Source organism: Gambusia affinis, linkage group LG15 (assembly GCF_019740435.1).
Source record: "Gambusia affinis linkage group LG15, SWU_Gaff_1.0, whole genome shotgun sequence".
Classification (NCBI taxonomy): Eukaryota; Metazoa; Chordata; class Actinopteri; order Cyprinodontiformes; family Poeciliidae; genus Gambusia; species Gambusia affinis.
Genome location: NC_057882.1, coordinates 9,537,531 through 9,562,173, shown reverse-complemented (window position 1 = coordinate 9,562,173; position 24,643 = coordinate 9,537,531). Strand labels below are relative to the sequence as shown.

At 39.9% G+C, this 24,643-nt stretch overlaps 2 protein-coding genes across 5 annotated transcripts; one reads left to right on the top strand and one right to left on the bottom strand.

Annotated features, from left to right (window-relative positions):
• The first annotated feature begins 110 nt into the window (after positions 1–110).
• LOC122844422 (alpha-1,2-mannosyltransferase ALG9-like) lies at positions 111–15,598 on the top strand. 2 transcript variants are annotated; one of them, XM_044139821.1, is made up of 20 exons: positions 111–293; positions 373–631; positions 715–871; positions 1,552–1,755; positions 1,864–2,022; positions 2,099–2,576; positions 6,883–6,996; positions 7,123–7,257; positions 7,507–7,577; positions 7,933–8,021; positions 9,032–9,167; positions 9,232–9,319; positions 9,530–9,635; positions 10,599–10,721; positions 11,007–11,161; positions 11,252–11,381; positions 11,463–11,610; positions 13,852–13,981; positions 14,063–14,193; positions 14,733–15,598. In XM_044139821.1, exons 1-20 carry the CDS (start codon positions 285–287, stop codon positions 14,854–14,856), a joined length of 2,946 nt encoding a protein of 981 aa, XP_043995756.1. In that variant the 5' UTR covers positions 111–284; the 3' UTR covers positions 14,857–15,598. The 2 variants fall into 2 exon arrangements, with proteins under 2 accessions (XP_043995756.1, XP_043995754.1); XM_044139819.1 differs by lacking the exons at positions 111–293; positions 373–631; positions 715–871; ... (1 more) ...; positions 1,864–2,022; positions 2,099–2,576 and adding an exon at positions 5,242–5,426 and having other exon boundaries at positions 6,861–6,996.
• A 187-nt stretch (positions 15,599–15,785) lies between these two features.
• On the bottom strand, positions 15,786–24,392 carry layna (layilin a). Of its 3 annotated transcripts, XM_044139817.1 has the most exons (9): positions 23,245–24,392; positions 23,114–23,134; positions 22,696–22,993; positions 20,197–20,354; positions 20,077–20,121; positions 19,921–19,980; positions 19,741–19,837; positions 17,940–18,667; positions 15,786–15,864 (listed from the first exon to the last, which is right to left on the bottom strand). In XM_044139817.1, the coding sequence occupies exons 1-8, from the start codon at positions 23,318–23,320 to the stop codon at positions 17,968–17,970; spliced, it is 1,455 nt and encodes a 484-aa protein (XP_043995752.1). In that variant the 5' UTR covers positions 23,321–24,392; the 3' UTR covers positions 15,786–15,864; positions 17,940–17,967. The 3 variants fall into 3 exon arrangements, with proteins under 3 accessions (XP_043995752.1, XP_043995751.1, XP_043995753.1); XM_044139816.1 differs by lacking the exon at positions 15,786–15,864 and having other exon boundaries at positions 17,902–18,667; XM_044139818.1 differs by lacking the exon at positions 15,786–15,864 and having other exon boundaries at positions 17,902–18,667; positions 23,114–23,131.
• Positions 24,393–24,643: the final 251 nt, after the last annotated feature.

The window sequence follows — 24,643 nt, the reverse complement described above, 5'->3', positions numbered from 1 at the left end:
TTTTTTTATTTATAGGACCACGATTTGGTGTTTTTAGAACGTGAAAGTTCAGGGAAAATTGCGTAACGAACTGGGGATTTGTTTCTCGCCGGACAATTTATGTGCGACACCAGCGTTGGTTGCCACAGGTGACTTCAGTTGTAAGTACCGCAGCAGCAGCCACGAATCCAGGAAGGTCATTTGTTTATCTCTAAAATAAAGTGAAAATAGCTAATAGCTCTTCTCGAGCTAAGAACTAAAATGAGTCCGTTTTAGATGCTTAAACGCTGGAGGTTTGATTAAAAATGCAGCTGGTGAGTTTTTATTAGACCGTTAAGCAGTAGGACAGAAAGTGGTCTGTCCCTTGTCGTCGTCTCATTATTCCTGTCTCAGAGCATCAAAGGCCAGAACAACGTCAGAGCAACTTGTTGGCGAAATTCATCATTTAAGCCTCTCTTCTCGAGTGTGTGTGACATGTCACCTTCACGGTCCATTCTGCTGGTGGGAGAGGGGAACTTCTCCTTCTCCTCCTCAGTGTGTAAGCTGGATTCTGAATCGGGGAGCAACATAACGGCCACCTGCCTGCAGCATCATGAGGAGGCACTGCGGCACGATGGAGCTGCCGCCAACATCCAGACCATCAAGGATTCAGGTACCGAGAGCTCCAGAATCTGTGGCTGCTGTAGTGGATTTTATTTTGGACTTTTGTGATTTCTTCTCGTCCTTGTTATTCAGGAGGAAGTGTCCTGTTTGAGGTGGATTGCACAAAGCTGGGGGAGTGTGCCTTCCTGAAGGGCCGTGTGTTTGACCTAGTGGTGTTCAACTTCCCCCACTGTGGGAGGAAGAGTGGGGTGAAAAAGAACCGAGAGCTTCTCAAAAACTTCTTCCTCAGGTAAAACAGCATCTCACGTCATCTTGTCCCCACATGCAAGGGGCTTTCTACACATTTTTCACCTCCAAATACCAAACTTCTCTTGACTGAAGTCAGCACAGTTCTCGCTCTTTACTAAACACCTAAACTAACTGAAAAAGAAATTCATGGTGAATTTATTCGTATATTTTTTATGATGGATGAATGGACAAACAAATGGATGTTAGACTGGATGGATATTCACTTAATGGTTGGATGGACACATGGTAGATGCAGCTTTGAATGAATTGTTAAACAAATATGACTGAATGAATAGATGGATAATCCAATGTATGGATGAAGGAGTAAATGGATAAATAAGTGAACAACAGGATATGTGAATGGATGGATTGATTACAAATTGGTGGAGTTATGAATGGATGGATGGATAGACGACTGGATGGATGAACAAACACATGGATAACTAGATAGATAGACAAACGGATCAATTGATAAATGAATAGATGGATTTAATGGACAATAAAAAATTGTCTAAAACTTTTTTTTTGTTTTTCTAAGCATATTCAGACCTACCCCTTTTGATACTGAATAGCACATGTGTCAAACTCAAGGCCCCGAGTGTCTAATATTTTTCAACTTTTATGAAGTCCTCAGGAGTTCTGAAAGATGTCAAATTTAAATTCCCATTTTTTAACTTCCAGTTGTGTTGAGGTTCTGGCCGAGGACGGGGAGGTTCACGTCTCCCTGTGCAACGGACAAGGTGGGACTCCGGCGGACCAGCCGAAACGCGAGTGGCACAACAGCTGGCAGGTGAGTGCCATGGCAGCCGAAGCTCACCTCATTCTCAGCGCTGTGCGACAGTTTGAAAGTGACAACCTCCCAAGCTACAAGTCCACTGGATACAGGTAAGAAGTCGAGGTGAGTGTTGAAGTGTAGGATTGTGTGTCCTCTGCGTGTTTGCGGTGTGTGTTTGGGATGCAACGTTGTTTAACAAGCGTGTTGCTGTTGTGCAGGAGCCAAGATAAAGGCTTTCACGTGGGAAAAGCTCTGCTGCATGTGTTTTCACGCAGTGCCCCATTCACTCCTGTCCAGATAGTTCAGATGGAGGAGGTTGTTGAAGGGGAGACGGTCCACTATAACATACCGGCTGAGCTCAGTGATTATGTGTCCAGGTACTGGAACTGATAGACTTTTATGATTTATAGTGAATAAGCAAGGAGGTCTTACTATCTCTTTATTTCTCCTTAGAGGGTTCCTCTCCTCAGATTCCATCCATCCTGTCAAGTTGGTGCAAGACTTTCTTCTCGAAGGCTTAGGGGAACATTGGCCAGTGTCCATGAAAAGAGACCCTTTCCCCCACCTCATGTCAGCCAAGCAACTGCAGACATGCTGCCACGATCTTGACAATTTGCAGTACTACTGGATCCACTTGCTTCAGAAAGAACTCACCTCTCAGGCTCAAGAAGACGACGCAGTTTGCTCAAACATAAAAGCCACTTCACCTCCTACCAAGACGGACAGAGTGAGGAGTAAAGGAACTGAGAGTTTACAGCCTGTGTGCTGCCATGATTTTAATTTGGAAGTGGAAGGGGGTCTTTACCTGCTCCGTCCATCGCTGCTTCCTCAGCTGGAAGAGCTCCTCATGAACAAAGATATTAGTGGTAATGCAGAGCCTCAAGAGGAAATTGATCAAAGTTCTGAGGTTGAGGGCAGTAAGGCGGGAGAAGCCTGTGACGGCTGCAATGGGTCTTCTAGCTTATTGTTTGGTATTAGTGGAGTGGTGTTCAGGAGCGTGCCCATCAGCCTTTGGGCTCTGCCTGCCTTTCACGAGATTCTCCTCACAGGTGTTTTCCCTTTGGAAAATGAGCCTGTTAAATTGATAGGACATGAGCTGGAAGCGCTCCTCTCTCCCTATGGGGTCTCCATAGTTACAGAAGAGAAAAGCCTACATCTGGTGGCTCAGCCGATGGGTTTGATCGGTAAGGTGTTTGCGAGCAACACAGCTGACGACAACAACCACGTCACTGTCAGTGCGTCTCTAAATCTAGACCTCCTCGCTGTTCTCTTGTTCTCACTGCCTGACTGGCGTCTGCTTTGGAGTCACGACCCACGCTTCCTCAAACAGTTTTCTCTCCGTCCACCACCAGGGACATCTTTTCAGCCTTTTTCACTGTACCCAGAGTCCTTCTCCTTTGACATCAGCTTCTGGACGGGGCCAGCGTGGGAGGAGAAAATGTTCCACGCCATCGTCCGAGAGGCTAGCTGCGGAACTGTGGAGCAAGTTAAACTCATCGACACGTTCTCGCACCCTGACCTGAGTCAGACCAGTTATTGTTACAGACTCATCTACCACTCACACACACACGCCCTGTCACACACACAAGCCCTGACATTTCACAAAGAGCTGGAGGTTTTGCTCTCGTCTCGTATGCAGGTTACAGTCAGGTAGCACTTCACACAAACTGTTGGGAGGCATTACAATAATTCAGACATTTTTGTTCTCCACATGTGCTTTTAGCTGGAAGAAAATGTATTAGAAAATCTATAGTCGGATTGTCTACAATGGTTGTAAATGTGGTTGTTGTATTATGCATTTGAAATGTGAATGAAATCATTCAGTGTATGTTGGTCTCATAACCATATAATAAACCTACTATTGAAGCTGAAATGTTGTTCAACTAAAAATGATTATGAAATAGAAAATGTTGATCATTTTAAGGCTTTATTTTTTATATGTTAAAAATAATAAACAAACCCTCTCAGCCCCCAAAAGAAATAGTTTTATAATCAGAATCATATCATTTTGATCATTGATATTAAGAAAAAATACCAAATGAATAACATTAATGAGTATAAGAATTAAAAAAAAAATCTGTCAATAACATGTTCACATTGGAGTATAAAGAAGCAAATCCTATTTAATTTCCCTCCTCCACTTTGTCGTCATTTGTTTATTTTCAATCCAGTAAAGTTATGAATGGATGAATCAATGACTGTGAGAAAAAGAGCAGTTCACCTTTACAAAACATGAAAAATCAAGGCATTTCTTAAACACGTATATGTCACAGAACTAATTACTTTCAAATACAAACTTAAGTTTCTAATTGTTGCACTACTGCCACCTTCTGGAACTACTGAGTTTCTGCAGTCTACAGTGAATCATTTTGACTAATGAGTCCTTTTCACAGGCTCAATTGGTAGAGCTGTTGCCTTGCAGCAAGAAGGTCCTGGGTTCGATTCCCGGCCCGGGGTCTTTCTGCATGGAGTTTGCATGTTCTCCCTGTGCATGCGTGGGTTCCTCCCACAATCCAAAAATATGACTGTCAGGTTAATTGGTTTCTCTAAATTCTCCTTAGGTGTGAGTGTGTGTGTGCATGGTTGTTTGTCTTGTATGTCTTTGTGTTGCCCTGCGACAGACTGGCGACCTGTCCAGGGTGTAGCCCGCCTCTCGCCCGGGACGCAGCTGGAGATAGGCACCAGCAACCCTCCCGACCCCATTAGGGACGAAGGGTGTTCAGAAAATGGATGGATGGAGTCCTTTTCACCCTGTCCAATGACGTAGTCCAACCTTTTTTTCTCTGGTTTTCACCTATCACTTACAAAAGCATGTGCTTTTTACTCAATATAAAAAAAATAAACTCTGCTGGTCATATTTCCTTATTATGTAGATACATTTTTGTTTACTTTTAATATGTTTGTTTACAATGCAGCAAACATTCTTTCTCCATCATCCCTTTTATTATTTTGAATCTAAATCACTAGATTGCAGCTATGTATTGCTTGACTTGCTTAATTCGGTCGCTATTCTAAAAAGCAATTGTAACACAGTAAATTTGTAAGCCATCTAACTGATTATGATTATGCTGAAAAGCCGGACTTGAAGTGTTTTTATGCGTCATTGAATGTGCAAAAGTTTATCAAAAAATCATAATATTCATCAATACATTTATCACCTCCTGATGCAGCCTTGTAAACAGAGATATTGCATTAAGAAAGATTTGTGTAAAAATTGTTGCGATAGGTCATAACAAAAATACTTTTTTTTTTGTTGCAAATTGGGCTTTATGTTCCAAATACATCAGCGGAGAAAGATGAAGTACACTCATTCAGGTTATCATTCATGATTATAGAACCGCCTCTGTAAATTATGACTTTGTGGATTAATATGGTTAAGTAAACTCGTGGTTAGATGTATATATTTGAACATAAAGCCCCATTTTTAGATTCTCTGTACAGATCAAACTTTTAAATAATTCTTTTACTTTAATTTTCTAAGTTATATAAAGAAAACGAACGCCTTATTCTTGCCTCATATAATAATATTAACATTGATGCGCTACACGACGTCTATGAGAAGAAGAAACGAGGATGACTTAATAACCGAACAGAGACGAAAATGACCGAAGCGCGACTCGGCAGAGCAGCGCTGTTGAAACATGGCGGCCAAGGCGCTTCGGCAGCGAGCCAGACGAGGCAGCAGACAGGATGCAAACAACGTGAACGTCCCAGCCGAAGCCCGGCCGACGAAAGAAGAGAAAGGCACCGATGAAAGCAAAATAACAGAGACCCGGCAAGAGTGAGTACGAGCCCGAAGAAGAGAGGTTTGAGTCTACGGTGTTGTGAGCTCTATGGAGTGACTGACAGCTAGCTTTGCCAGCTAGCTACTTCATAGCAAGTTCCGACCATAACAAAGCGATAAAAAAAACATTTGCCTATGTCCACTGGATAATCAATAAGACTGTCTGCTCACGGTAATAAACCCCCAACGGACAGTTAATTGTAGCGCAGCTCCGCATTGTTGATCTGAAGCTGTTGCGGTTCAATACCTGATCAGATTCATTCATTCTCCCCAGATGCTACGGCACATTTTTATAAAGATAACAGCTTTTCGGTGTCAATTCCAGAACTACTGTCATGCCAGCGACTGCTGTTTTTGCTGCCTCACTGAAGCCATCTAGATAAAATGTTGACAGCTTTATGGGATGACGTGTCTTAATAATAAGGCAGCATTGGATCTACTCTGGGCTGGATCTGAGCCGTCTATCTAATCCGATCTAATGAAAGTTGTGAAACAAAGGACACTTACGACCCCAATCACATCCTTCCAACACAGAGCATGTTAAATATACCCACTTTAATACTGGGAAAGCTCAGGTATTGTTTAGTCTTTAGAGGAAGACTTTTACGAATGAATATATTATCAAGACATGCAGAATTTCCGAATAAAATTACTCTTTGTTGGCCGAATAAGCCAGGTACATTAAAATATATTTTGCTAAGATATGTGCTGACTGTGTATAGGCATGGCCAAGGACCAGATTTTCACAATGTAGTCTAGAAGAAAAATACTCCTGCCTGTCAGGTAATCATTTGCTTTTAAAACAAAATGAAACCATTATTACTGCTGACGAATTAACCAATCATTTTCTCTATTACAGCGCTAGTAATGTTATCTATCACTCTTTCATTGGTATTCTGTCACTGATATAAAAAATAGGATAAGCACTCAAAATAAAGGAGGGAGGAAAAAGAGTATTGTTGACCGGATGCACCTGTATAATGTATATTTCTTATTAAAAATATTGAAGTATGCTGCTGAGACATAATGTAATATATTTTTGTTTTCTGGGACACAGTGTTTCAGGCTCTTCACTAGTAATTGTCTCTGACATGTACTTTGTTTTTCATTGCAAGTTTATATATATTTTTAAGTTAAATCATTTCGACAATAGTTTTCATTTTTGTTCTGACCGATTGAAAAAAAAAAAGGTAAATGGATAGTTAATCATTAATTAGTAAAACACTGCAAGGAGCATAGTGCCCACATGGAGCACAATTATATTTGATTTGAAAATAACTTTTTCTAAGTCATTTATGTATTTTTTTAAAAATACATTGTTAATATTTAACAACCTTTTAAATATACTCAGTGCATTCTTCGAATCTTATGCATGTTGACTGTAAACAAGTTTTAAACAAGGATGTTTTCTTTTCTTTTTTTGTTCAACAGGCCGATAAGTCGTGGAGGGCAGGTGTGGGCTCCAGAGGGGTCGACTGCATTTAAATGTCTCCTCTCTGCACGCTTTTGTGCTGCTTTGCTCAGCAACATCTCAGACTGTGATGAGACGTTTAACTACTGGGAGCCTGTAAGTTCCCCTTTCCGACAGAAATTGAAGTCGTTAATAATGCTAAAAATCAGCAAAGTTGTCTGAAAACCGATCTTACAAATTTTGCGTTGTTTCAGTTGTTTTTGTCACATTGTGTTTCCACAGATGCACTTTCTCTTGTATGGGACAGGAATGCAAACATGGGAATATTCCCCACTGTATGCCATCAGATCCTACGCTTACTTATGGCTGCATGCGCTTCCTGCTTGTTTGCATGCCCATGTTCTACAGACTAACAAGGTAAGTATCACAAGCTGTAATCTCAGTTTTTGATGTAGATGTTTACTTTTTTTAATGTTTTGCTGAGAGTCATCAAGAGTTTCGTTCACAACAAATGACCAAACGCTCACATGAACCTCAGCCTTACTATTAGAGCAATGTTTTAAGGACTCTGTCTTTTTAAATATAGGATTTTATTCATGTGAAAATACACACTGTTGCAAATCACGATGCCAAAACATGCACTTTGATTTGAAACTTGTGTTTCAGGTGTTGGTGTTCTACTTTGTGCGATGTGTGTTAGCATTCTGCTGCTGTGTCTGTGAACTCTATTTTTACAAGTGAGTTTGTTCACCTAAATACAAGATAGTGATAAAGCACCTTGAAATTATGTTAAGTTTTACACTGCCTGGTTAAAAAACAACAAAGACAACTTATCATGCCGCCATGTTTGAACTGATCCTCTGCAGAGCGTCTTAATCTTTAAAGTGCTGCTTTTTTTTTTTTTTTTTTTTGCATAAGATCCCCACTGAAGGTTTCTGCTGATATTCATTTTTGGTAAACTAAAGGACCAGTCAGATCCTTTCAGTATTGTGAGATTTCTTTTCGTTTTTGGCCAGGCAGTGCTTGAATGCATTTTGTAAGTTGTATGGAGTTGAAGTAAAGTATTTGATTTGTTTGTTTGCTGTGATGCAGGGCAGTTTGTAAGAAGTTTGGTTTGCATGTGGGGAGGCTGATGTTGGCATTCCTCGTACTGAGCACGGGAATGTTCTGCTCCTCGGCAGGTTGGTCAGATTTATTCCTAGCTTATCAGGCTTTATTGTTTTATATATACAGTAATTGCTGCAGCTTAATAAACTACCTATTATGGGAACTAAAAGCTAAAGGATTACATATTCTGCCTGACTTGATAAATGACCTGGGCAGTGGGTATTTAGGTTTTTCCGGAACATGACAGTCTAGGTGGGGCTGGCACATTGCACAATTATATAAGTTAGGCTATAATTAATAATTACATAATTTCTCCTTGTGTCCGTCTGCTTACAATTTGAAACAGAAAAATGTCCAACCCCAGAAAGCAGCATCTGTGAAGCCACCATTTCTTAGATTTCAGGGCTTGTTTACTTTTTAAAGTATTTTTTTGGGACTATAGAAACATGTCCTGAATGTTTCCTGTTTTGTTTGGTTGAAATTCAGAAAATTCTAAAAGTAAAAAAATATCTATTTCTTTTTTTAAGGTGCTTTTCCAAAGCACTCTCTTTGTCTTTAAGACTTACAGTTGCACAAGTTTAAGACGACATGCTCGCTCCCTGCTCCCTCAATTTGCTTATGCAACCAAAGTTTAGATGACATTAATTCATTTTGAATTATTCTATGTATACAGGGTCAATATGGAACAAGAAGCCCTTTAGAAGACCAATTTAAAAAAAGATATTAATAGTCAGACTAATACAATCATGTAGACAGATTCAGAGTCAGTTACATGCATTCCAACTTTGTCCTAGTTAGAAAACCATCCAGTCAAGTTTAATTTATTACACCAATTTGCAAAGCATAAAGAAACTCAGCCAATGGCATCGAATCCCTGACGCAGCAGCAATCCCTCTTTCTGGATGAGGATGTGGTGACAGTGGATTGTATCGGTTCATTAACCGTAGCATGCTATGACTCTCTTTTAACAAGAACAAGCCTCCAGTTAGTATTCTTAGAATGTGGTATGAGTCTTTGACAGGTTTTTGTCAGCTTTTTCTTCCCAACTGTTCATAGTTTTTATTTCTCTGCTCTTTTTCCTCAGCTTTTCTGCCTTCCTCTTTCTGCATGTACACGACCCTGATTGCCATGACGGGGTGGTTTCAGGACTCCATACCACTGGCTGTTATGGGCGTGGCCGCCGGTGGAATAGTTGGCTGGCCATTTTCTGCCTTGATTGGGTAAGATGGTAAATAGTAATTTTCTGAAGTAAAATTCAGAATATCTGAATTATGATCTGTGCAGGTTTCCGATCGCCTTCGACCTGCTGGTGATAAAGAGAGAGTGGAAGAGTTTCTTGATCTGGTGCGCTCTTGCTTTGCTTCTGCTGCTGGTGAGAAGAGATTCACTGTCATATGTTGTGAAATAAGTCAACTTTTAGAAAAATCTCCATCTTGTTTTTGAGTCAAACCGGAGAGAGATCACATGTTTGTTTTTCCATTGTACAGAAAATTACACAGTATGTACTTTTTCATGTTTTCTGTGTTCATAAATGAAAAACTGTGTTATTTATTTTTGTCTCCATCTTGTTCACACTTTCTAGGTCCCTCTGGTGGCAGTGGACTCCTTCTTTTATGGCAAACTGGTGATTGCTCCACTCAATATCCTGCTTTACAATGTCTTTACAGAACATGGGCCTGATCTTTATGGTAATTTGCACAAGTACATCACAACCATGACTCATTTTCTTAGTCACATTCCTTTAAAAATACGTCAGAAAAATAAACAACTCAGGGGAACATTATAATTTAATATTTCAATCTGAGAATTTTGTTTGTGAGGAACATGGCTCATCGTTTAGTGCCAGGATTTAATGTTGGAACATTTTTAATGGCTGCTTCAGAAAAGTTTAGCGAAGAAGAAAAAACTGACCTCCTTACTTCAGCTTGCCAAGAAATAAGTGAGGCATGATCATTTTTATTATGTGTCAATTTGAAATAAAAATAGTGAATTTAAGTCAATTAATAATTATTCATATATGTCTAATTTATTTGATACACAATTTAAAACATAGACGGCCATTAATGAAAAGATTTTTGTTTATTAAAATGACAAATCTGATGTAATTATTTTAAGGGGTTTTTTTTTACGTGGTAAGTTTCCATTTTATTTTAGATAATAAAGTGGAATCATTACTTAATTTACAGAATAAATTAAACTGTCTCTATCCATAACAGCTTAACCTCAGACCAGTAATTGTCCTGCTGCATAAGACCAAATTAAAAATTGCAACAAGTTTATCATTTTTTAACATCTAATGAATTCAGATAGCTAACCATTCATTTTCACATCTAATTATTCCGATTTAAATACATTACTAACTTGTATATAATTTATTTACGTAGTAACAAACAAAGATTCTACTGCTTTATTGTATTTTTTAATCATAGAAAAAGATGAAATACTGAACAGAGCAAACATTAGTTCAAAAGTATTATCAGATTACATATGTCACATATTACATGTGATATCCACATTTAATGTAGTTGCATATCTGCATGATAGATGCCTTGAAATAAATTTTTGATCTGATGAGTAACATTGTGAGTAACATTTAGAGCGACTCACAGTTAAGTGATAATTTGACTCCGATTGTGTCACTCTGTTCTCAGGTACGGAGCCGTGGCATTTTTACTTTCTGAACGGAGTCCTGAACTTCAACCTGGTGTTTGTTTTGGCGTTGTTCTCCCTGCCGCTCACCGCTCTCATGGAGACGCTGCTGCACAGGTTCAATGGTCAGGCCTGACTCTTTTCTGTTTTTATTTTTGTTTTAATGGTAATCAAAGCACTCAGGTTTCCATTTGGGACTCATGGCGTTTTTTTCCAACAAGATCTCACTTCCAGCGTCACAATGACAAACTATTAGAAACATACCCGTTTACTGCTGCTTTTCTGCACATTAGCTCCCCTTAGTTTAGGTATAATTAAACATTACACATGGTTAAAGTGTTTGTCTGTACTAATAGTCCGATCAGATTGTGATTTAACATGTTGCTTTATTGTTGTTGTTTTTTTTGCAGTTCAGAACCTGGGCCGCCCATACTGGCTCACTCTTTCTCCCATGTATCTGTGGATGTTGGTTTTCTTCACTAGACCTCACAAGGAAGAGCGCTTTCTCTTTCCCATCTACCCTCTCATCTGCCTCAGTGGGGCAGTAGCGCTCTCGTCTTTACAGGTATAATCAGCTCTTTTCCAAGTGTGTGGCTTCATTTTTTTTTTTGACAGTGTTTGGGCAGGTAAAGTATCTTGGCGTATTTTCCCACAGAAATGCTACCACTTCCTGTTCCAGCGATACCGACTGGAGCACTACACCGTCTCCTCCAACTGGCTGGCTTTAACCACTGTCGTTGCCTTCACAGTGCTGTCACTGTCTCGCTCTGTCGCTCTCTTCAGAGGTTTGTGCACAAACGAGAGTCTTGGTTGCAGGCCTATCAGCTCAATGTAAGGTCAGATTTTGTTTTGCTTCGTGTTGACAGGGTACCATGCTCCTCTGGACCTGTATCCAGAATTTCACCGCATCGCCAAGGATCCCACGCTGCACTCCGTCCCCGACGGCCGACCAGTCAGTGTGTGTGTTGGGAAAGAGTGGTACCGCTTCCCAAGCAGCTTCCTTCTGCCTCACAAGTTAGCTCTCATTAGTAACAGATTTTTTTTTTTTGCATTTCTGGGTGTGATTGTGAGAAAACCTTAAAACATCCCTTTTGTTAACAGAAAGACATGATATAAGTCATTTCAAAGTGTGGTTGCGCCTCCTCAAAAGATTGCTAATGTCACAGGAATCCCACAGTCTTTAAAAAAATAAATAAAAGCTAGCTTGCTGTCTACTGATGTGAGAAAAACGTCTTTTACGCACACGATCAACTCTGTGGATTTAGGAAAAAGTTGGTACTGTGGTGCGTGGAAATGTTTCCCACCTTAGAGGATGTTTTGGCCAGTGATGTCATCCATCGTTACTGACGTCCGGACCACTTTTCAGTAACCAGTAATCTAAGCGTTGCTATTTCAAATCCAGTAGTTAGACTACAGTTACTTATCAAAATCATTTTTGCGTTACTGCGTTACTATCTTCTTTTGTTATTTAATGTATTTCCTCTACTCGTCTTGTCGAGTGACCGACGTCTCTATGCAACAGAAATGTAAACAATGGAGGGAGATGCGCGTTTTGTTGGAGGAAAAACTGGAACTATTTTGAGTTTCTGTCACCAAGTCCGATTATTATAAGCGGCTTTGGGCTTCATTTTTTTAAAAAGTCGTTTGAAAATTTAACGAGTTGCTGGTTGCGCCTTTTTGGGCTCGTTTTTGAACGTGAAGTTACTCATTTGGGCTTGGAAATAAGCAGAGACTCATAATAAATCCCAGAATTTGTCCGTCATTAAGGTAGTTTTAGTCAGTCTCTCCCTGTCCATCATTTCCCGGATGATCCGTCCCGCTGTGTCTTTGTTAATGTCAAGTTAATATATTACCTCTGAATGACGTCGAGTTTCGCGTTGCGCTCCAGAAAACTGCAAACATCAAGACCAATATAAACAGCGCAATAAACGTGAAAACAGCCACGAATCAACGTGTCCGTAGTTGCCAATAATTATAATGGAAACTTAACGCCATTATAACTATTCATATTAAGATAAGTGTCACAAATCTGTGCAGCCATCTGAGCTGTGGAGCTGCAGGAGGAGCTCTGTGCTGTGACATCAAACGCAGGGCCGCAGAATCTGGAGGCTGGGGGAGGGCTTTAAAATCCTTCTTAGAGTTTTCCAGACAACAGTGGACCACACAAATTACTCAGGTTTTTTATTTTTTGTACTGTTTTTTGTACAATCTCCTCTTCAGTTCAACCTTATCAGTGGAGACACATTGTTGATGTTACCATTATAAAATAGCTTACAATTAAATATTGGCAAAGATCAATGTGATTTTCACAGTAGGTGGAGCGTTGTTGTTAGCAGCTACTAAAAGTAACTAAACAGTTACTTTTAATGTAACAATTACTTTCAAGTCAGTAGTCAGTAATATAACTAAGTTACTTTTTCAAGGAGTAATCAGTAGTCTCGATTAAAGTTACTTTTCAAAGTAACTATGCCATCACTGGTTTTGGCCAGAGCGGGGCTGAAGGTGGAGTTTTTACAACCCCCACCTTCCATTGTGCTCCTTCTTTCATACTTTGAAAACCCCTGATATAAGTAACAAACCATCAAGTGTGGTTGCAGGAGATTTACCAAAAGATTGCTAATGTCACAGGAATCCCACAGTCTTTAAAAACACATAAATAAAATTCTAATAACAATATGTTATGGAAAAAATACAGCAATTTCTATATTTTATTCCTCGTCTCAATGCCAACAAGTTCCACTCATTCATCTCTACATCCATTTAAAGTTTTGATCATTCATCCATCTGTTACTTGTTTCTCCATCCATTCCATTTGTCAATCATCCCTCCTTTCTTCGGTTTGTCCATCCTCTGGTTGCTCATCCAAATCTCTTTGCTCTCTTTAAGCTCTGCAGAAGTATCTTGTGTAATTCCATGGTGAACTTTTGGATTTATAGGTTTAAAACGTACCAAGAGTGTATTAAATCTGGAATTTTGATGAGACAGATGTGACGTTAGTTTCAAATAAAATGCTATTGTCTAGATTTATCCTTTCCCTTAAGCTTTCTGTGTGAAGGTATTTAATTGCCTAAACTACTTCTTCTGCAGTTTTTGCTGCCAAATCATAATTATCTCCCCTCATTCTTATCCAATTACCAGATCAGTTTTGGAAGGAGTCTTACATAAAAAAAAACACTTTTATTTCTGTATGTGTTTTAATAATTAGAGTGGATGATTCTTATCTTTTCTGCTAAAAGTCTCATCTTTTTTCTGCAGCTGGCAGCTCCACTTCATTCAGTCGGCTTTTAAGGGGCAGCTTCCTCAGCCGTACGCCTCTGGGCCTCAGGCCACGCAGATCATTCCAGCCAATATGAACGACCAGAACCTGGAGGAGCCTTCCAGATATGTGAGCCCCTTAGACATAATGATGTTTGGCATTGCGTAGTGTAATAATTTCACTGACCCGTGAAAGTTCCTTTTTGTGCAGGTAGATATAAAACAGTGCCATTACCTTGTGGACTTGGAGACGGATGAGGAAACGCCACTTGAGCCTCGCTACTCAACCAGTAAAGAAGAGTGGTCTGTCATCGCTTATAAGCCTTTCCTTCAAGCGTCAAGGTACTTTGACAGATTACTACAGACTTTCTGACAATTTCCAGTTGTTCTGCACTTCCATCCATCCATTTTCTTTACACCCTTCTTCCCTAAATGGGGTCGGGAGGGTTGCTGGTTCCAATCTCCAGCTGCGTTCCAGGCGAGAGGCGGGGTTCACCCTGGACAGGTCGCCAGTCTGTCGCAGGGCAACACAAAGACATACAAGACAAACAACCATGCCCACACACACACACCTAGGGAGAATTTAGAGAAACCAATTAACCTGACAGTCATGGTTTTGGACTGTGGGAGGAAGCCGGAGAACCCGGAGAGAACCCACGCATGCACAGGGAGAACATGCAAACTCCATGCAGAAAGACCCCGGGCCGGGAATCGAACCCAGGACCTTCTTGCTGCAAGGCAACAGCTCTACCAACTGCGCCACTGTGCAGCCTTGTTCTGCACTTGATATTTAAAATAAACATGCTGTTTTTCTATGTTCACAGAAGTTAAAAGACGGATGCGTGTTTTAATACGTTTTTTGTTGTTGTTTTTTTTCTCAGATCCTCTGCTCTCTTAAGAGCTTTCTTCATCCCATTCATATCAGACCGCCACACCACCTACAGGCGGTACATGATCTTGAAAGCACGCCGACAAAAGCAGCCTCGTAAGCGGGCCCACGGCTGACACGTGGACCTGATCCTTCTCCCTATCCCGTCCAAGATTATTGACAAAAAAAAATTTATAAAAATTAGGAGTTGGTTACATCCGATCCACGCAGCCGGTGTTTGTGTGTCAGTGTGCATGTGGTGTGGTTTGTGTAAGAAAAAAGTGTGTGAATTAGAGGACCCTTTAAAGACGTCACGTCTGCTTTGGGCTGGAGCGATTGTCAGAAGATGTTCTGAATGGAGATGTGATTGCCGATCATCAGCGGAGCTTTTGTTTTTTTTTTGTTGTTTTTTTTTTTACTTTTTGTACATTCATGTCTTAAAGGTGTAAGCAGAAACTGGATTTTACACTAAATCAACCTTAAGAGGCCGCGGCACAACAAATCCAACTGTTTTCTGTTTATGCTCTACTTGAAAACGTTGCCTGAAATGAAGAATTCCTCTGAACATTTGATCCGAGTTATGTATCGCCTGCTTGTCTGGAAATGATAAATGAATGAGGGTGCGTTGTTGACAAGAGTTCCTACTCAGCCTTCTCCTTCCAGTATTTGGTTTTGCAGGTTCCATCGCTGAAGAGTGACCACTGCAAATATTTCTTCCATAAATCCACGGTGAAGTTCGGTTTTTGTATGTCAAAACCTTCTGCCAAAATATTGACCAAACAAATCTGGAGAAGTATGAAATTTGGAAATGACAAATGTGTAGGAACACTGTGTTAATTTAACTTGTGAATAATGTGAATAAATTCATGATTGACTGTGTGTGCAACTTTGTTTTCTCCTTTTTCTCACACTGAAAATCACTTGATGACCTGAGTGGTACATTTCTAATCATTTTATTTAAAGATGTTTTCATGGGGCAACCATACAAACTCATCTCACTTGCAGGAGAGTTGTCAAAGGATTACACATTCTAAAATAATAGTGAAAATGCATTCTTTCATTCTCTTCAATTTCATGCTGTTATGTATGGCGAGGCTGGAGCCACTTCGTCTGAATTCAGAGCAGGATCCACGTTTGAACCGACTCTGTAGGCAAAGGATAATGATAAATCACACAACAGTTTTGTGACATCTCACAATTTAAGGCAGTATCCAAAAACACAATACATATAAACAGTTTATAGTTTGGTCTGAAGTGCGTCTGGTTTTAAAACAAAAGTTTTTCAGGCACTGAACGCAATTATCCATGACATCAATATTTTGAGTGACAAAGCAAGGGCTGCATGACAAGTTCATGCAAACAGGCTCTTACATGTTTTTTGAAAGCTTCTCTTTTAAAGATCTTGAACTTGATCAAATCTATTTTTTTTTCTTCTTCAAATAGCATCAGCTGCCTCTGAAAGTTGCATATTTTAATTTTTGTCACTTTTCATATTATTAATCGATGAGCTGTCTCCCTTGATGTGAGTGGATCAGATAAGGTCCTGAGATATGATTTAGACTTCATCAAGTTAGCATTCCATCATATCATTACCGAACTGAAAATAGACTTAAAAAGGGATCAAAATAAGTTGTTTTAAATTTTCCAAGCATTGTTTTCTTTTAAAAACCCTCTACCAGCAAGAGCCGGCATATTCATGTTAGAGAGATGAGATTACACGGTACAGGAGCAGCGAAGCTCAAGGTGAGAGGAGAGATGGATTACAGCGTCACGAGATCCACACTCAGACTTTTTAATCCCTAAACCCCAAATGACCAGTGAAAATAGGTCAGCTGAGGTTATATTTAAATGCTAAAAGAAGATACAAAGCTTTTACATATTAGGATTGTTGTTCTATGCATCCCAATCTCATCTCTAACCAACATAGGCAGCACAGAATGCAGGATTTTAACTAAATTGATGCTAAGAAAACTCAAACGACCCTCATGTTGTGTTATGCAGATGCACTGTCTGTACTGATGAAGATCCACTCACATCTGGTTGCTGATTGTTTTAGGCAAATACTTTCTTATTTCAGATGATAAATATTTGCCGATTTAGGCTTTCATAAATGAATTCATCTGGTGCTGTAAAAAACTATTTCACATACCAGATGTGAAATATCTGGTACTGTTATGTCTTTTAGCCATTTCCGACTCTTACTTATTTTTCTAAATAGAATGAATTTTAATTTCAGAAAAAGAAAACAGGATTAAATACAAAATGCAGTTTTTAAATGATGACCTCAATTCCTGGGAAGGAATTTTGCCCCTTTAGGTCCTAAAATAGCAAAAAATAACCACAAAATATCACACAGCAACACCATGTTTGGGTGTCACTAAAATCTCAGTTTGCTACTTCATATTTTCCCAGGAGTCTTGGGGATCATCATGCATGTTTGACAAACTTGCGACTGGCCTTGTGTCCTGTCTGATCAGCAATACAGGGTTTTTTTGTCTCAGGATTCTGCTTTAAATGTTGTTGTGGGTTCTTTTATGACCCAGAAGAATCACTGAGGAAATCCTGAAGGAGTTTTGGTTCACCACTGTATTGTTTTCTTCATTTGTGGATGATGGTTTTCACTGGGATTCGCTGGAGTCCCAGGGCTGTTGAAAAAGCATAGTATCCCTTTCCAGATCTAAACTGATGAACAAAGGTAATCCAAATTAACGCTGGGTTAATTTGGATTACCTTTTCTTTTTATAAATTATCTCACCATAATAATCTTAATTTTCTAGCTACGTAGGTTATCTTTGTCTAATTTAAAGCAAAACTTTATTAAATCTGTAAGGGGACAAATAGTTCCCCCTGCACTGTAAACTCTCTTCTGATGCAGGTTTAAATTGAATTTTACATCTTCATCATATAACAAAGTCACTACGCAAATATGAATCACATCAGACACACGACAGGACTTAATGTTCCTAAACATACGCATCATCCTGAGCGTTATTCATCAGATATGCCAAGACACATGGCAACATAAGAAGCTTTAACTATTTAAATGTGTCTGACTGAAAGGACCAAACTTCAATATCCATATGACTGACAAAGTAAGGGTTGGAGTAGAAACAAAATTAGTATTTTCAACCTTACATAAAAAACAAAAACAAAAAAGCAATCAGGTCTTGCACATGCACAAATTATGTCCATTCTTTTATTCCTGTTCAGTCACCCTTACAGTGGTGTGAGCAGACTCGAGTGAAAAATCAGTATCTCTCTCTTTTTATCCATTCCTGCTCATTGAAGTACCTCCCTCCACTGTCAAGATTCAGGCCGTTTCTGTAGCAGTCCAGGTTTGTGTGGAAGGACTTCCGGTTTGCGTACGTTCCCAGACTGGTTTGAAACGCCTCGTGCCTACCGCTGGTAACGTATGTCTGGTAGAGGTCAACCTTTCCCGCTTGACCACCAGCTTTGAGTCTGGCATCATACAAGTCAGTGCCTGCTCTGATGCTGCTGTCAAATAGGCCGTGGTCTCCATACACAGTGCCGCTGTAATGCTCGCTCTTCGTGGTGCGGCGGCCCAGGCTCCTGTCGTAATACTCCCTGTTTTTGGTGCGACCCAGACTGCCGTCGGCCAGAACCCTCTTAGCCGAGCGTCCCAAGCTGCTGTCATAAAAGTCACGGGTGCGCTGACGCCCCAGGCTGAGGTCGTTGAGGTCAAAGTTCAGAAAGTCGCTCTCTGTGCTAGCAAGGGTTACGAAGCCGCTTTCGGTGTCCCGTCCACCAACGTTGTCGTAGTCGCCCGTCGGCGTGTCCGGAGAGGAGCACAAAAAGGAGGTGTTCTTTGTTTGCGGGCGAGCAGAAACCAGGTCATCGTCCTTCTGGGAGCGGATGACGTTGTAGACGTCTGTAGTGGTTGGACTGGGATCTGTTTGGCATACTTCTGATTTCTGTACGTTCCTCCTTCTGTGTCACACATAAGGATAAGGAAAACACCCAAAGTAATAAAGCCTATTCAAAACTGTACTTTTAAAACAATTAACTCTAATCACTTGGGTTGATGCATTTACATGTTGGTTAAATATCTTTTTGAATCAGGGTTCTCTAGGATAATTGGCAGTTGACAATATTTTGCTTGCAGTAGACACCAGTCAGATCTCAGTTTTATATCTTGACCATGTGAAGAGTTTATGCAAAATGCATTGCATCAAGAAAAGCTGGTCACTGTCTGAAACATGTGAGGTGAAAATAAGGCTTTGTCGGTACCAATTATTTCAGAGCTGTTCAGGTTAACATTGTTGAGTTGTTCTTCACCGTTTCTGGATTTGTATCAGATAGTTTTGTCTTGTCAGTGTGGGTTGTACATGGTAACGTTTCCTGTCCCATTGGCCAGTTTGGCATTGGTTGTAATTTAGCATGGACTTGTAGAACAATAACAACCTAAGGAAATACACCAATCTGATTTTAGCAGCTGATTGAGCAATGTTACTTAATAGGGCATATGCATAAACTACTAAGATATTTTTAGGATTTTGGTGTGTTTTAGGATGCCAAAAATCTACTTTTGAAGCTCTACCTAACAATTAGCTCTTTATCCAACCGGAATTTACTTTGCACATTTTTGCTGTGTACGTTAGCAAACAACTAATGATGACTCCATCAAACCCCATTCTTTAAAAAAAACTTGACTTATCCCCTCAAACATATTCTAAAGAACTTTCTTTAGAAAAATTACATTGAAAAACTACATTGTCTTGCTGTATTTAAGAAAGGTGAGATGATCTTTTTTGGTTTAAGCTTGAAAACTGCTGCAACAAAGGGTAAGCTGTGGAGCTGCACAAGAACAAAAAGTTTTAAATTCAAAATCTGCATCAAATTTAAAGTCTGCAAACGTTGCCTTTTCAGTAAAACAAAATATAATAGTCCCGTAAACAGGTTTATTATCTTGTACAATTACAAGCACTGTGCATAACTGATAAGGAGTCTTATTTTTATTTTGTGTTGTCTTTTTTTTATGCAATTCAGCTTTAGCTTCTCACCGTCTGAGCAGCATTTTGAAGCAGCAAACTCCCATCACTGTCAGAAGCAGCAGGATTAGTGGGATTGTGGGGATGATGACGTAAACTAAATTCACGGCTACAAGACAGAAGCAGATGTTAGAAACTAACGTTTTGTTATAACTGTGTAACTTTTGGCAGTAAATGCAGACTTTAAATGACCTGTTCTTTGCTGGTTGTTGTCACTCGGATCCAATGGGAGTGCAGATGGAAGGGAGGCATCTGCAATATAATGACGTCTCAGGCTTTGTACATATATATATATACTGCTTAAAGTAGCATAAATGTCCAATATCAATGTGTTGTCATGTACTTTACCTTTCTGACTGGAGTTGGGAGACAGAGTGGATGACGGTGGCCTTTCTGTGAAGAATACGGAAAGACAGAAATTTAGAAATATTCAAAGTGAAACAACAGATAATTTGTTTTCAGCTGTACCTCCTGTGTATTTGCAGATAAAATTGTTCTTGGTTTCGCAGTTGTCATCGTTCCACTGGAACATGTAGAGTCCACCGTGTCCGGCCGGAGCGGACGGCTGGTGATACATCACCACACACACTTCATAGCCGCACGACGGCTCATCAATGTGCCAGTTCCTGAAACACACAGTCGGAGCACATTTAGTGTCTTGGGAAAGTATTCATATAGCGCCGACCTTTACGCATTTGGTCACATTATAACCAGAGATTTTCACGTAGTTTTGGGGGCATTTTCTTGTGATAGATAAATACAAATGTAAGAGATAAATGGGTTCCAAGGATCTACAAAAGTCAATTTTGATCAGTTGTATTCATAACCCAAATGATTGGTGATTGGAATAGTTTTATGATCTACTACCAAAGATCGGAATCAGTTGTGCAGCAGAAACTCATTAGTGTTGAGATAGAAACTTTTGCTTGGAAAAACAAAAGTTTTGAATAAATCTGTTTTGACATTGATTTTGCCCCTTTGATTTCTCTGTTCCCATATTATGCAATCATCTTGTACACTGTTTTACCTCTGGATGGTTCTCTAGGACCAGTAGAGGATTGTTGAAATGAATTTAGTTCAAGTCTTTTAATTTATTCTATATTAGATGAAGGGCTTCTGTTTGTATAATTCAGCCTAAACCAGGCCTCATAAACCAGGCCAAAAATGTTATGGTCATAAAATCCACGTATTCCTTATTTTTCCAAGACTCTTAGTTTGAAAAATCTGCTGATCATCTAGGTAAAGTCAAGAAGGATTAGAGTAAATAAAACATGTTTTATAACCTGTCTCTGGCATGTTTCTCTTTTTGTTGCCAAATTGAACTCACTGTTGGCAGCATCGTTGGTGTTGTTATCTTGATTAATGCCTCTTGTTGTATTTCAATTAGATTTTGATGTGCACCCAATTCAATGGCCACGGAGCGGGTGTAACTCAGCCGTCTGTGTTTCACCTAACAGCTCCGGAGATGGAAGACATGCACATTTAAATTTATAGAAAGTTTGAAGGAGTTTGGGCAGTTCAGATCTGAAGCTTCTGGGCGGCAGGGTTCCTATAAGACAAAAATCATCCTGAAATGTAAAAAGCTTTGAAAATGACCGAGCTGTTGTAGTTGATAAACCAATTTAGAGTTCCATAAAGGGCTGTATGACGGCTGTTCACACCCTTAAAGAAAGAACGTAAGAGAGTTTGTTCCAACTAGAAAGGATTTACACTATTCAGCCTCCTTGGGAGAGTTGACTATTGAGTATTTAATAGAAAATTCTGACTCATTCAGGAGGAACTTTGTGAATTTCATACAGGTCTTTACCTTGGTGGAATAGCCAAGAAGTCTGATTGTCCTTTCCGCAGGCGTTTAGTGAATCCGGAGAAGGCTTACAACTTTTTCCATAGAGACATTTTGTGGAGGTTGTTGTGGGACTATCAGTTGCTGGGGGATGATTTTAATGGTAGCACAAGAGTTTGTTTCCTTATTCACAAATAAGTCTGTGCTCCTGGTCCCAAATTTTCCTCTGGTTTTCATGTACAGAAACTATCATAAAAAAGTGGTTGGTTGGATTAATCTTTGCTTTTTGCACATGATAGTTCTGTTCTCGTCTTCAAGCAATAACTTTCAGCATGATCAGAGCTGAGTGAGAGAGCCAGCTGCTCTAAGTATGAAGCCATGTTCCCTCACCTTGTGAAGGTGTCCCCAGTGTGAAAGGACACTGTCCAGACAGTGTACCTTCAGTGTCCATGAAGGTTGCTACCTTCAGGTCGGGTGTCAGAGGAGATCAAGTATTTTTGTTCATGAATGTTGGTAGGATGGAACAGGAGATGGAAATTGGATTGGAACCTCGTGTGCCATAATTGAAGTTCCGCCTGGTGTATTGACTTGAAAAAGGATTAAAGCAAAAAGGCAAAGCTTTCGATTTACCAACTGTCTACATCTTGACCCTGACCTTGGTCATGACATATAGATCATGCCTGAAGGAAAAAGACACAAGTGGCTGAAATGAGCTTCCTCCATCAGGTGGTCAGGCACAGCCTTACAAATCAGGGGAGAAAGTCTGATATCTGGGAACTCAGGGTAAAGCAACTACACTTTAGAGTCAATTTAGGTGACTCGGACATCTTCATTTGGAGATTTTCTAGGCATGTTGGGAAGGAGAATTTGGGGAAGACCCAGAACCCACTGGAAATCTCATACATGGCTTATGTTCTGGAAACACATTGATATCCAGGATAGACAGCTTACTCCTGCAACATGATTTCAGATAAAGAGAAGACAACAGACGGAGATTGAGGTTTCTTTAGAGTAAGATTTGTGGCGGCTGCTCTGTTGGACCAGACAACACTTTGATGGGCTGGAGTAATGATGGCACTAAACGAAAGTGAAACAAGTTTCTGATCAAATGATTCTGTAACTGTGTGGAGCTTATAAAAAAAAAAAAAGCCATGAGTGACCCCTGCTGACCCCTCCACTCCTACCTGAACGAGGATTTGCTCCCGTCCAGCCAGTAGTACTGAGACGAGCAGTCCGAGCTGCTGTCCTCGTGTCCCGGTCCACGCCGGAGACCTATCCAGAAGTCTCCGTCCGTGGGACGGAGATCTCTGATGAGCTGTTCTACGACCTTCTGCTCGGACGCAGACTCAATGCTCAGCAGCTGGCCTCCGTCGCGTTTGCAAGCTCTCTCTGCCTCCTCAAAGTTCAACTTCCAGCGCAGCTCTGAGAAATAGGCCAGCTTGTAACAAGGTTTCCCTTTTCCTGTCTTGCACACTCTTTGGCCTGGACCGAGACACAGAAAAAAAGAGATGTCAAGTAAACACGTGGGACCTTTTCTTTACTGGTTTCTAACAGTGAGGCAAACATATACTGAGATGCATGCTGTATATGTTGTCTGTGTACCTCTCGCTTCAAATATGTCTGCTTCAGGAATCGAGGTCCAGTTTAGAGTTCAGAAGGCGAAAACAAAACAGATCCTCAGAGTCATTCAAATGTTCTTGACTTTGTGTTGTGTGTTTTTAAGAGTAGCTTACCTGTAATGACGCTTGCTGCTGCAGACGGATGAACACAAAAGAGCAGAAGAAAAAAGGCACTTATCACCATCTTCATTTACTATTTTCAATTTTCTACCAGAACTTCAACTGAAGTTTCGTCCTTTTCATTTCTGTTCATCTGTCAGGTCGTCAAATCGGTTCGAACAAATCCAGAAAGTCCATCTAAATTCCACAGAAGTGTGAAAAAAAAGTTCTGAAAAGTTGAAATTAAAAGACAAAGAGTGATTTATTTTACAAAACGGGGCAAGAGGGACAAGTCTCCTGTTGTATCTAGCGAAAAGGCTGTGTGTGTGTTTCAGAAGGAGGAGCAGAGAGAGAGGGGAGGAGAAAAAGACTTCATCTTTGGGAGGGGGGCTGTAATCTGTTAAGAGCAGTCTTAATGATAAGAGAAGAGGATACATTGATCGCTAGACATCCAATCGCCCAAGTGGTTCTCATTGTAAATGCTGACAAGAGGCAGATTTCACTCATTCCTTTATTACTTAAGCTTTCGATATTATCATTACAAAAGTGTTACATGAAAACGATCCCTCTTAACTCGATCAGGGATCATTTAAAACGTTATTCCCAGTTCCTCCGGGCTGCAGCACTCTTACTGGTTGCAAAGCAGCGTAGATCTTTGTTTGACATCTAAGATGTCTATTGAATAAAAAAAACAAAGTAAGGATGAAAGCTGAGAAATGCACTTTACATACTTGGATATATGTGTTAAGGTTTGATTTAGATGCATTACCTCAATTGGGAAGACATGACTTCACCTCCTTTAAATCAATAAGCAAATGGAACAAAAGCAAAATCTGTCTAGAACTGTAGCAGAAGCAATCTGGATTTTTAACCAGAAATGATGCTCACCGTTATCAGTAACTATTATTAGTGGGTGCACTTAGATTACATTTTTTAAGCATTCATTGTCGTATTGAAATAAAAGATAAGAGAAACATTTCTGCACAGTTAGTTTTACAGGAGCTTCTGCTGTAAAACTGGACTCGTCTTTCACTGCAGCAGCTTGATGTCAAACTGAAAAATTACTAAAAATATGACGTCCAACCAGACCGCATTTAATCAGTTGGAAACCTTTCTTATGTCAAGAAAAAAAAGTTTAAAATAATGTAAAATAAATTGGAGTTAGCCATGTCTCTGATTTATGTATCCTTTTATTAGGTTAAGAAAGGAGTTTTGATTACTAATCCACATGTTTTTTGTTTTGGGGTAATAAATGTGTTGTTGCACAAAGGCTCATTACCCCTCAAACGTGTTTCTTCATTTCAGTACTTTGACTGTTTAAAGTGAACACATACACTTTTTGGATCAAATGTTATTTTACTTACCTTTTACGTAAAGTCAAGTAGGCAAGTTGTAAGACAAACCTAAAAATTAT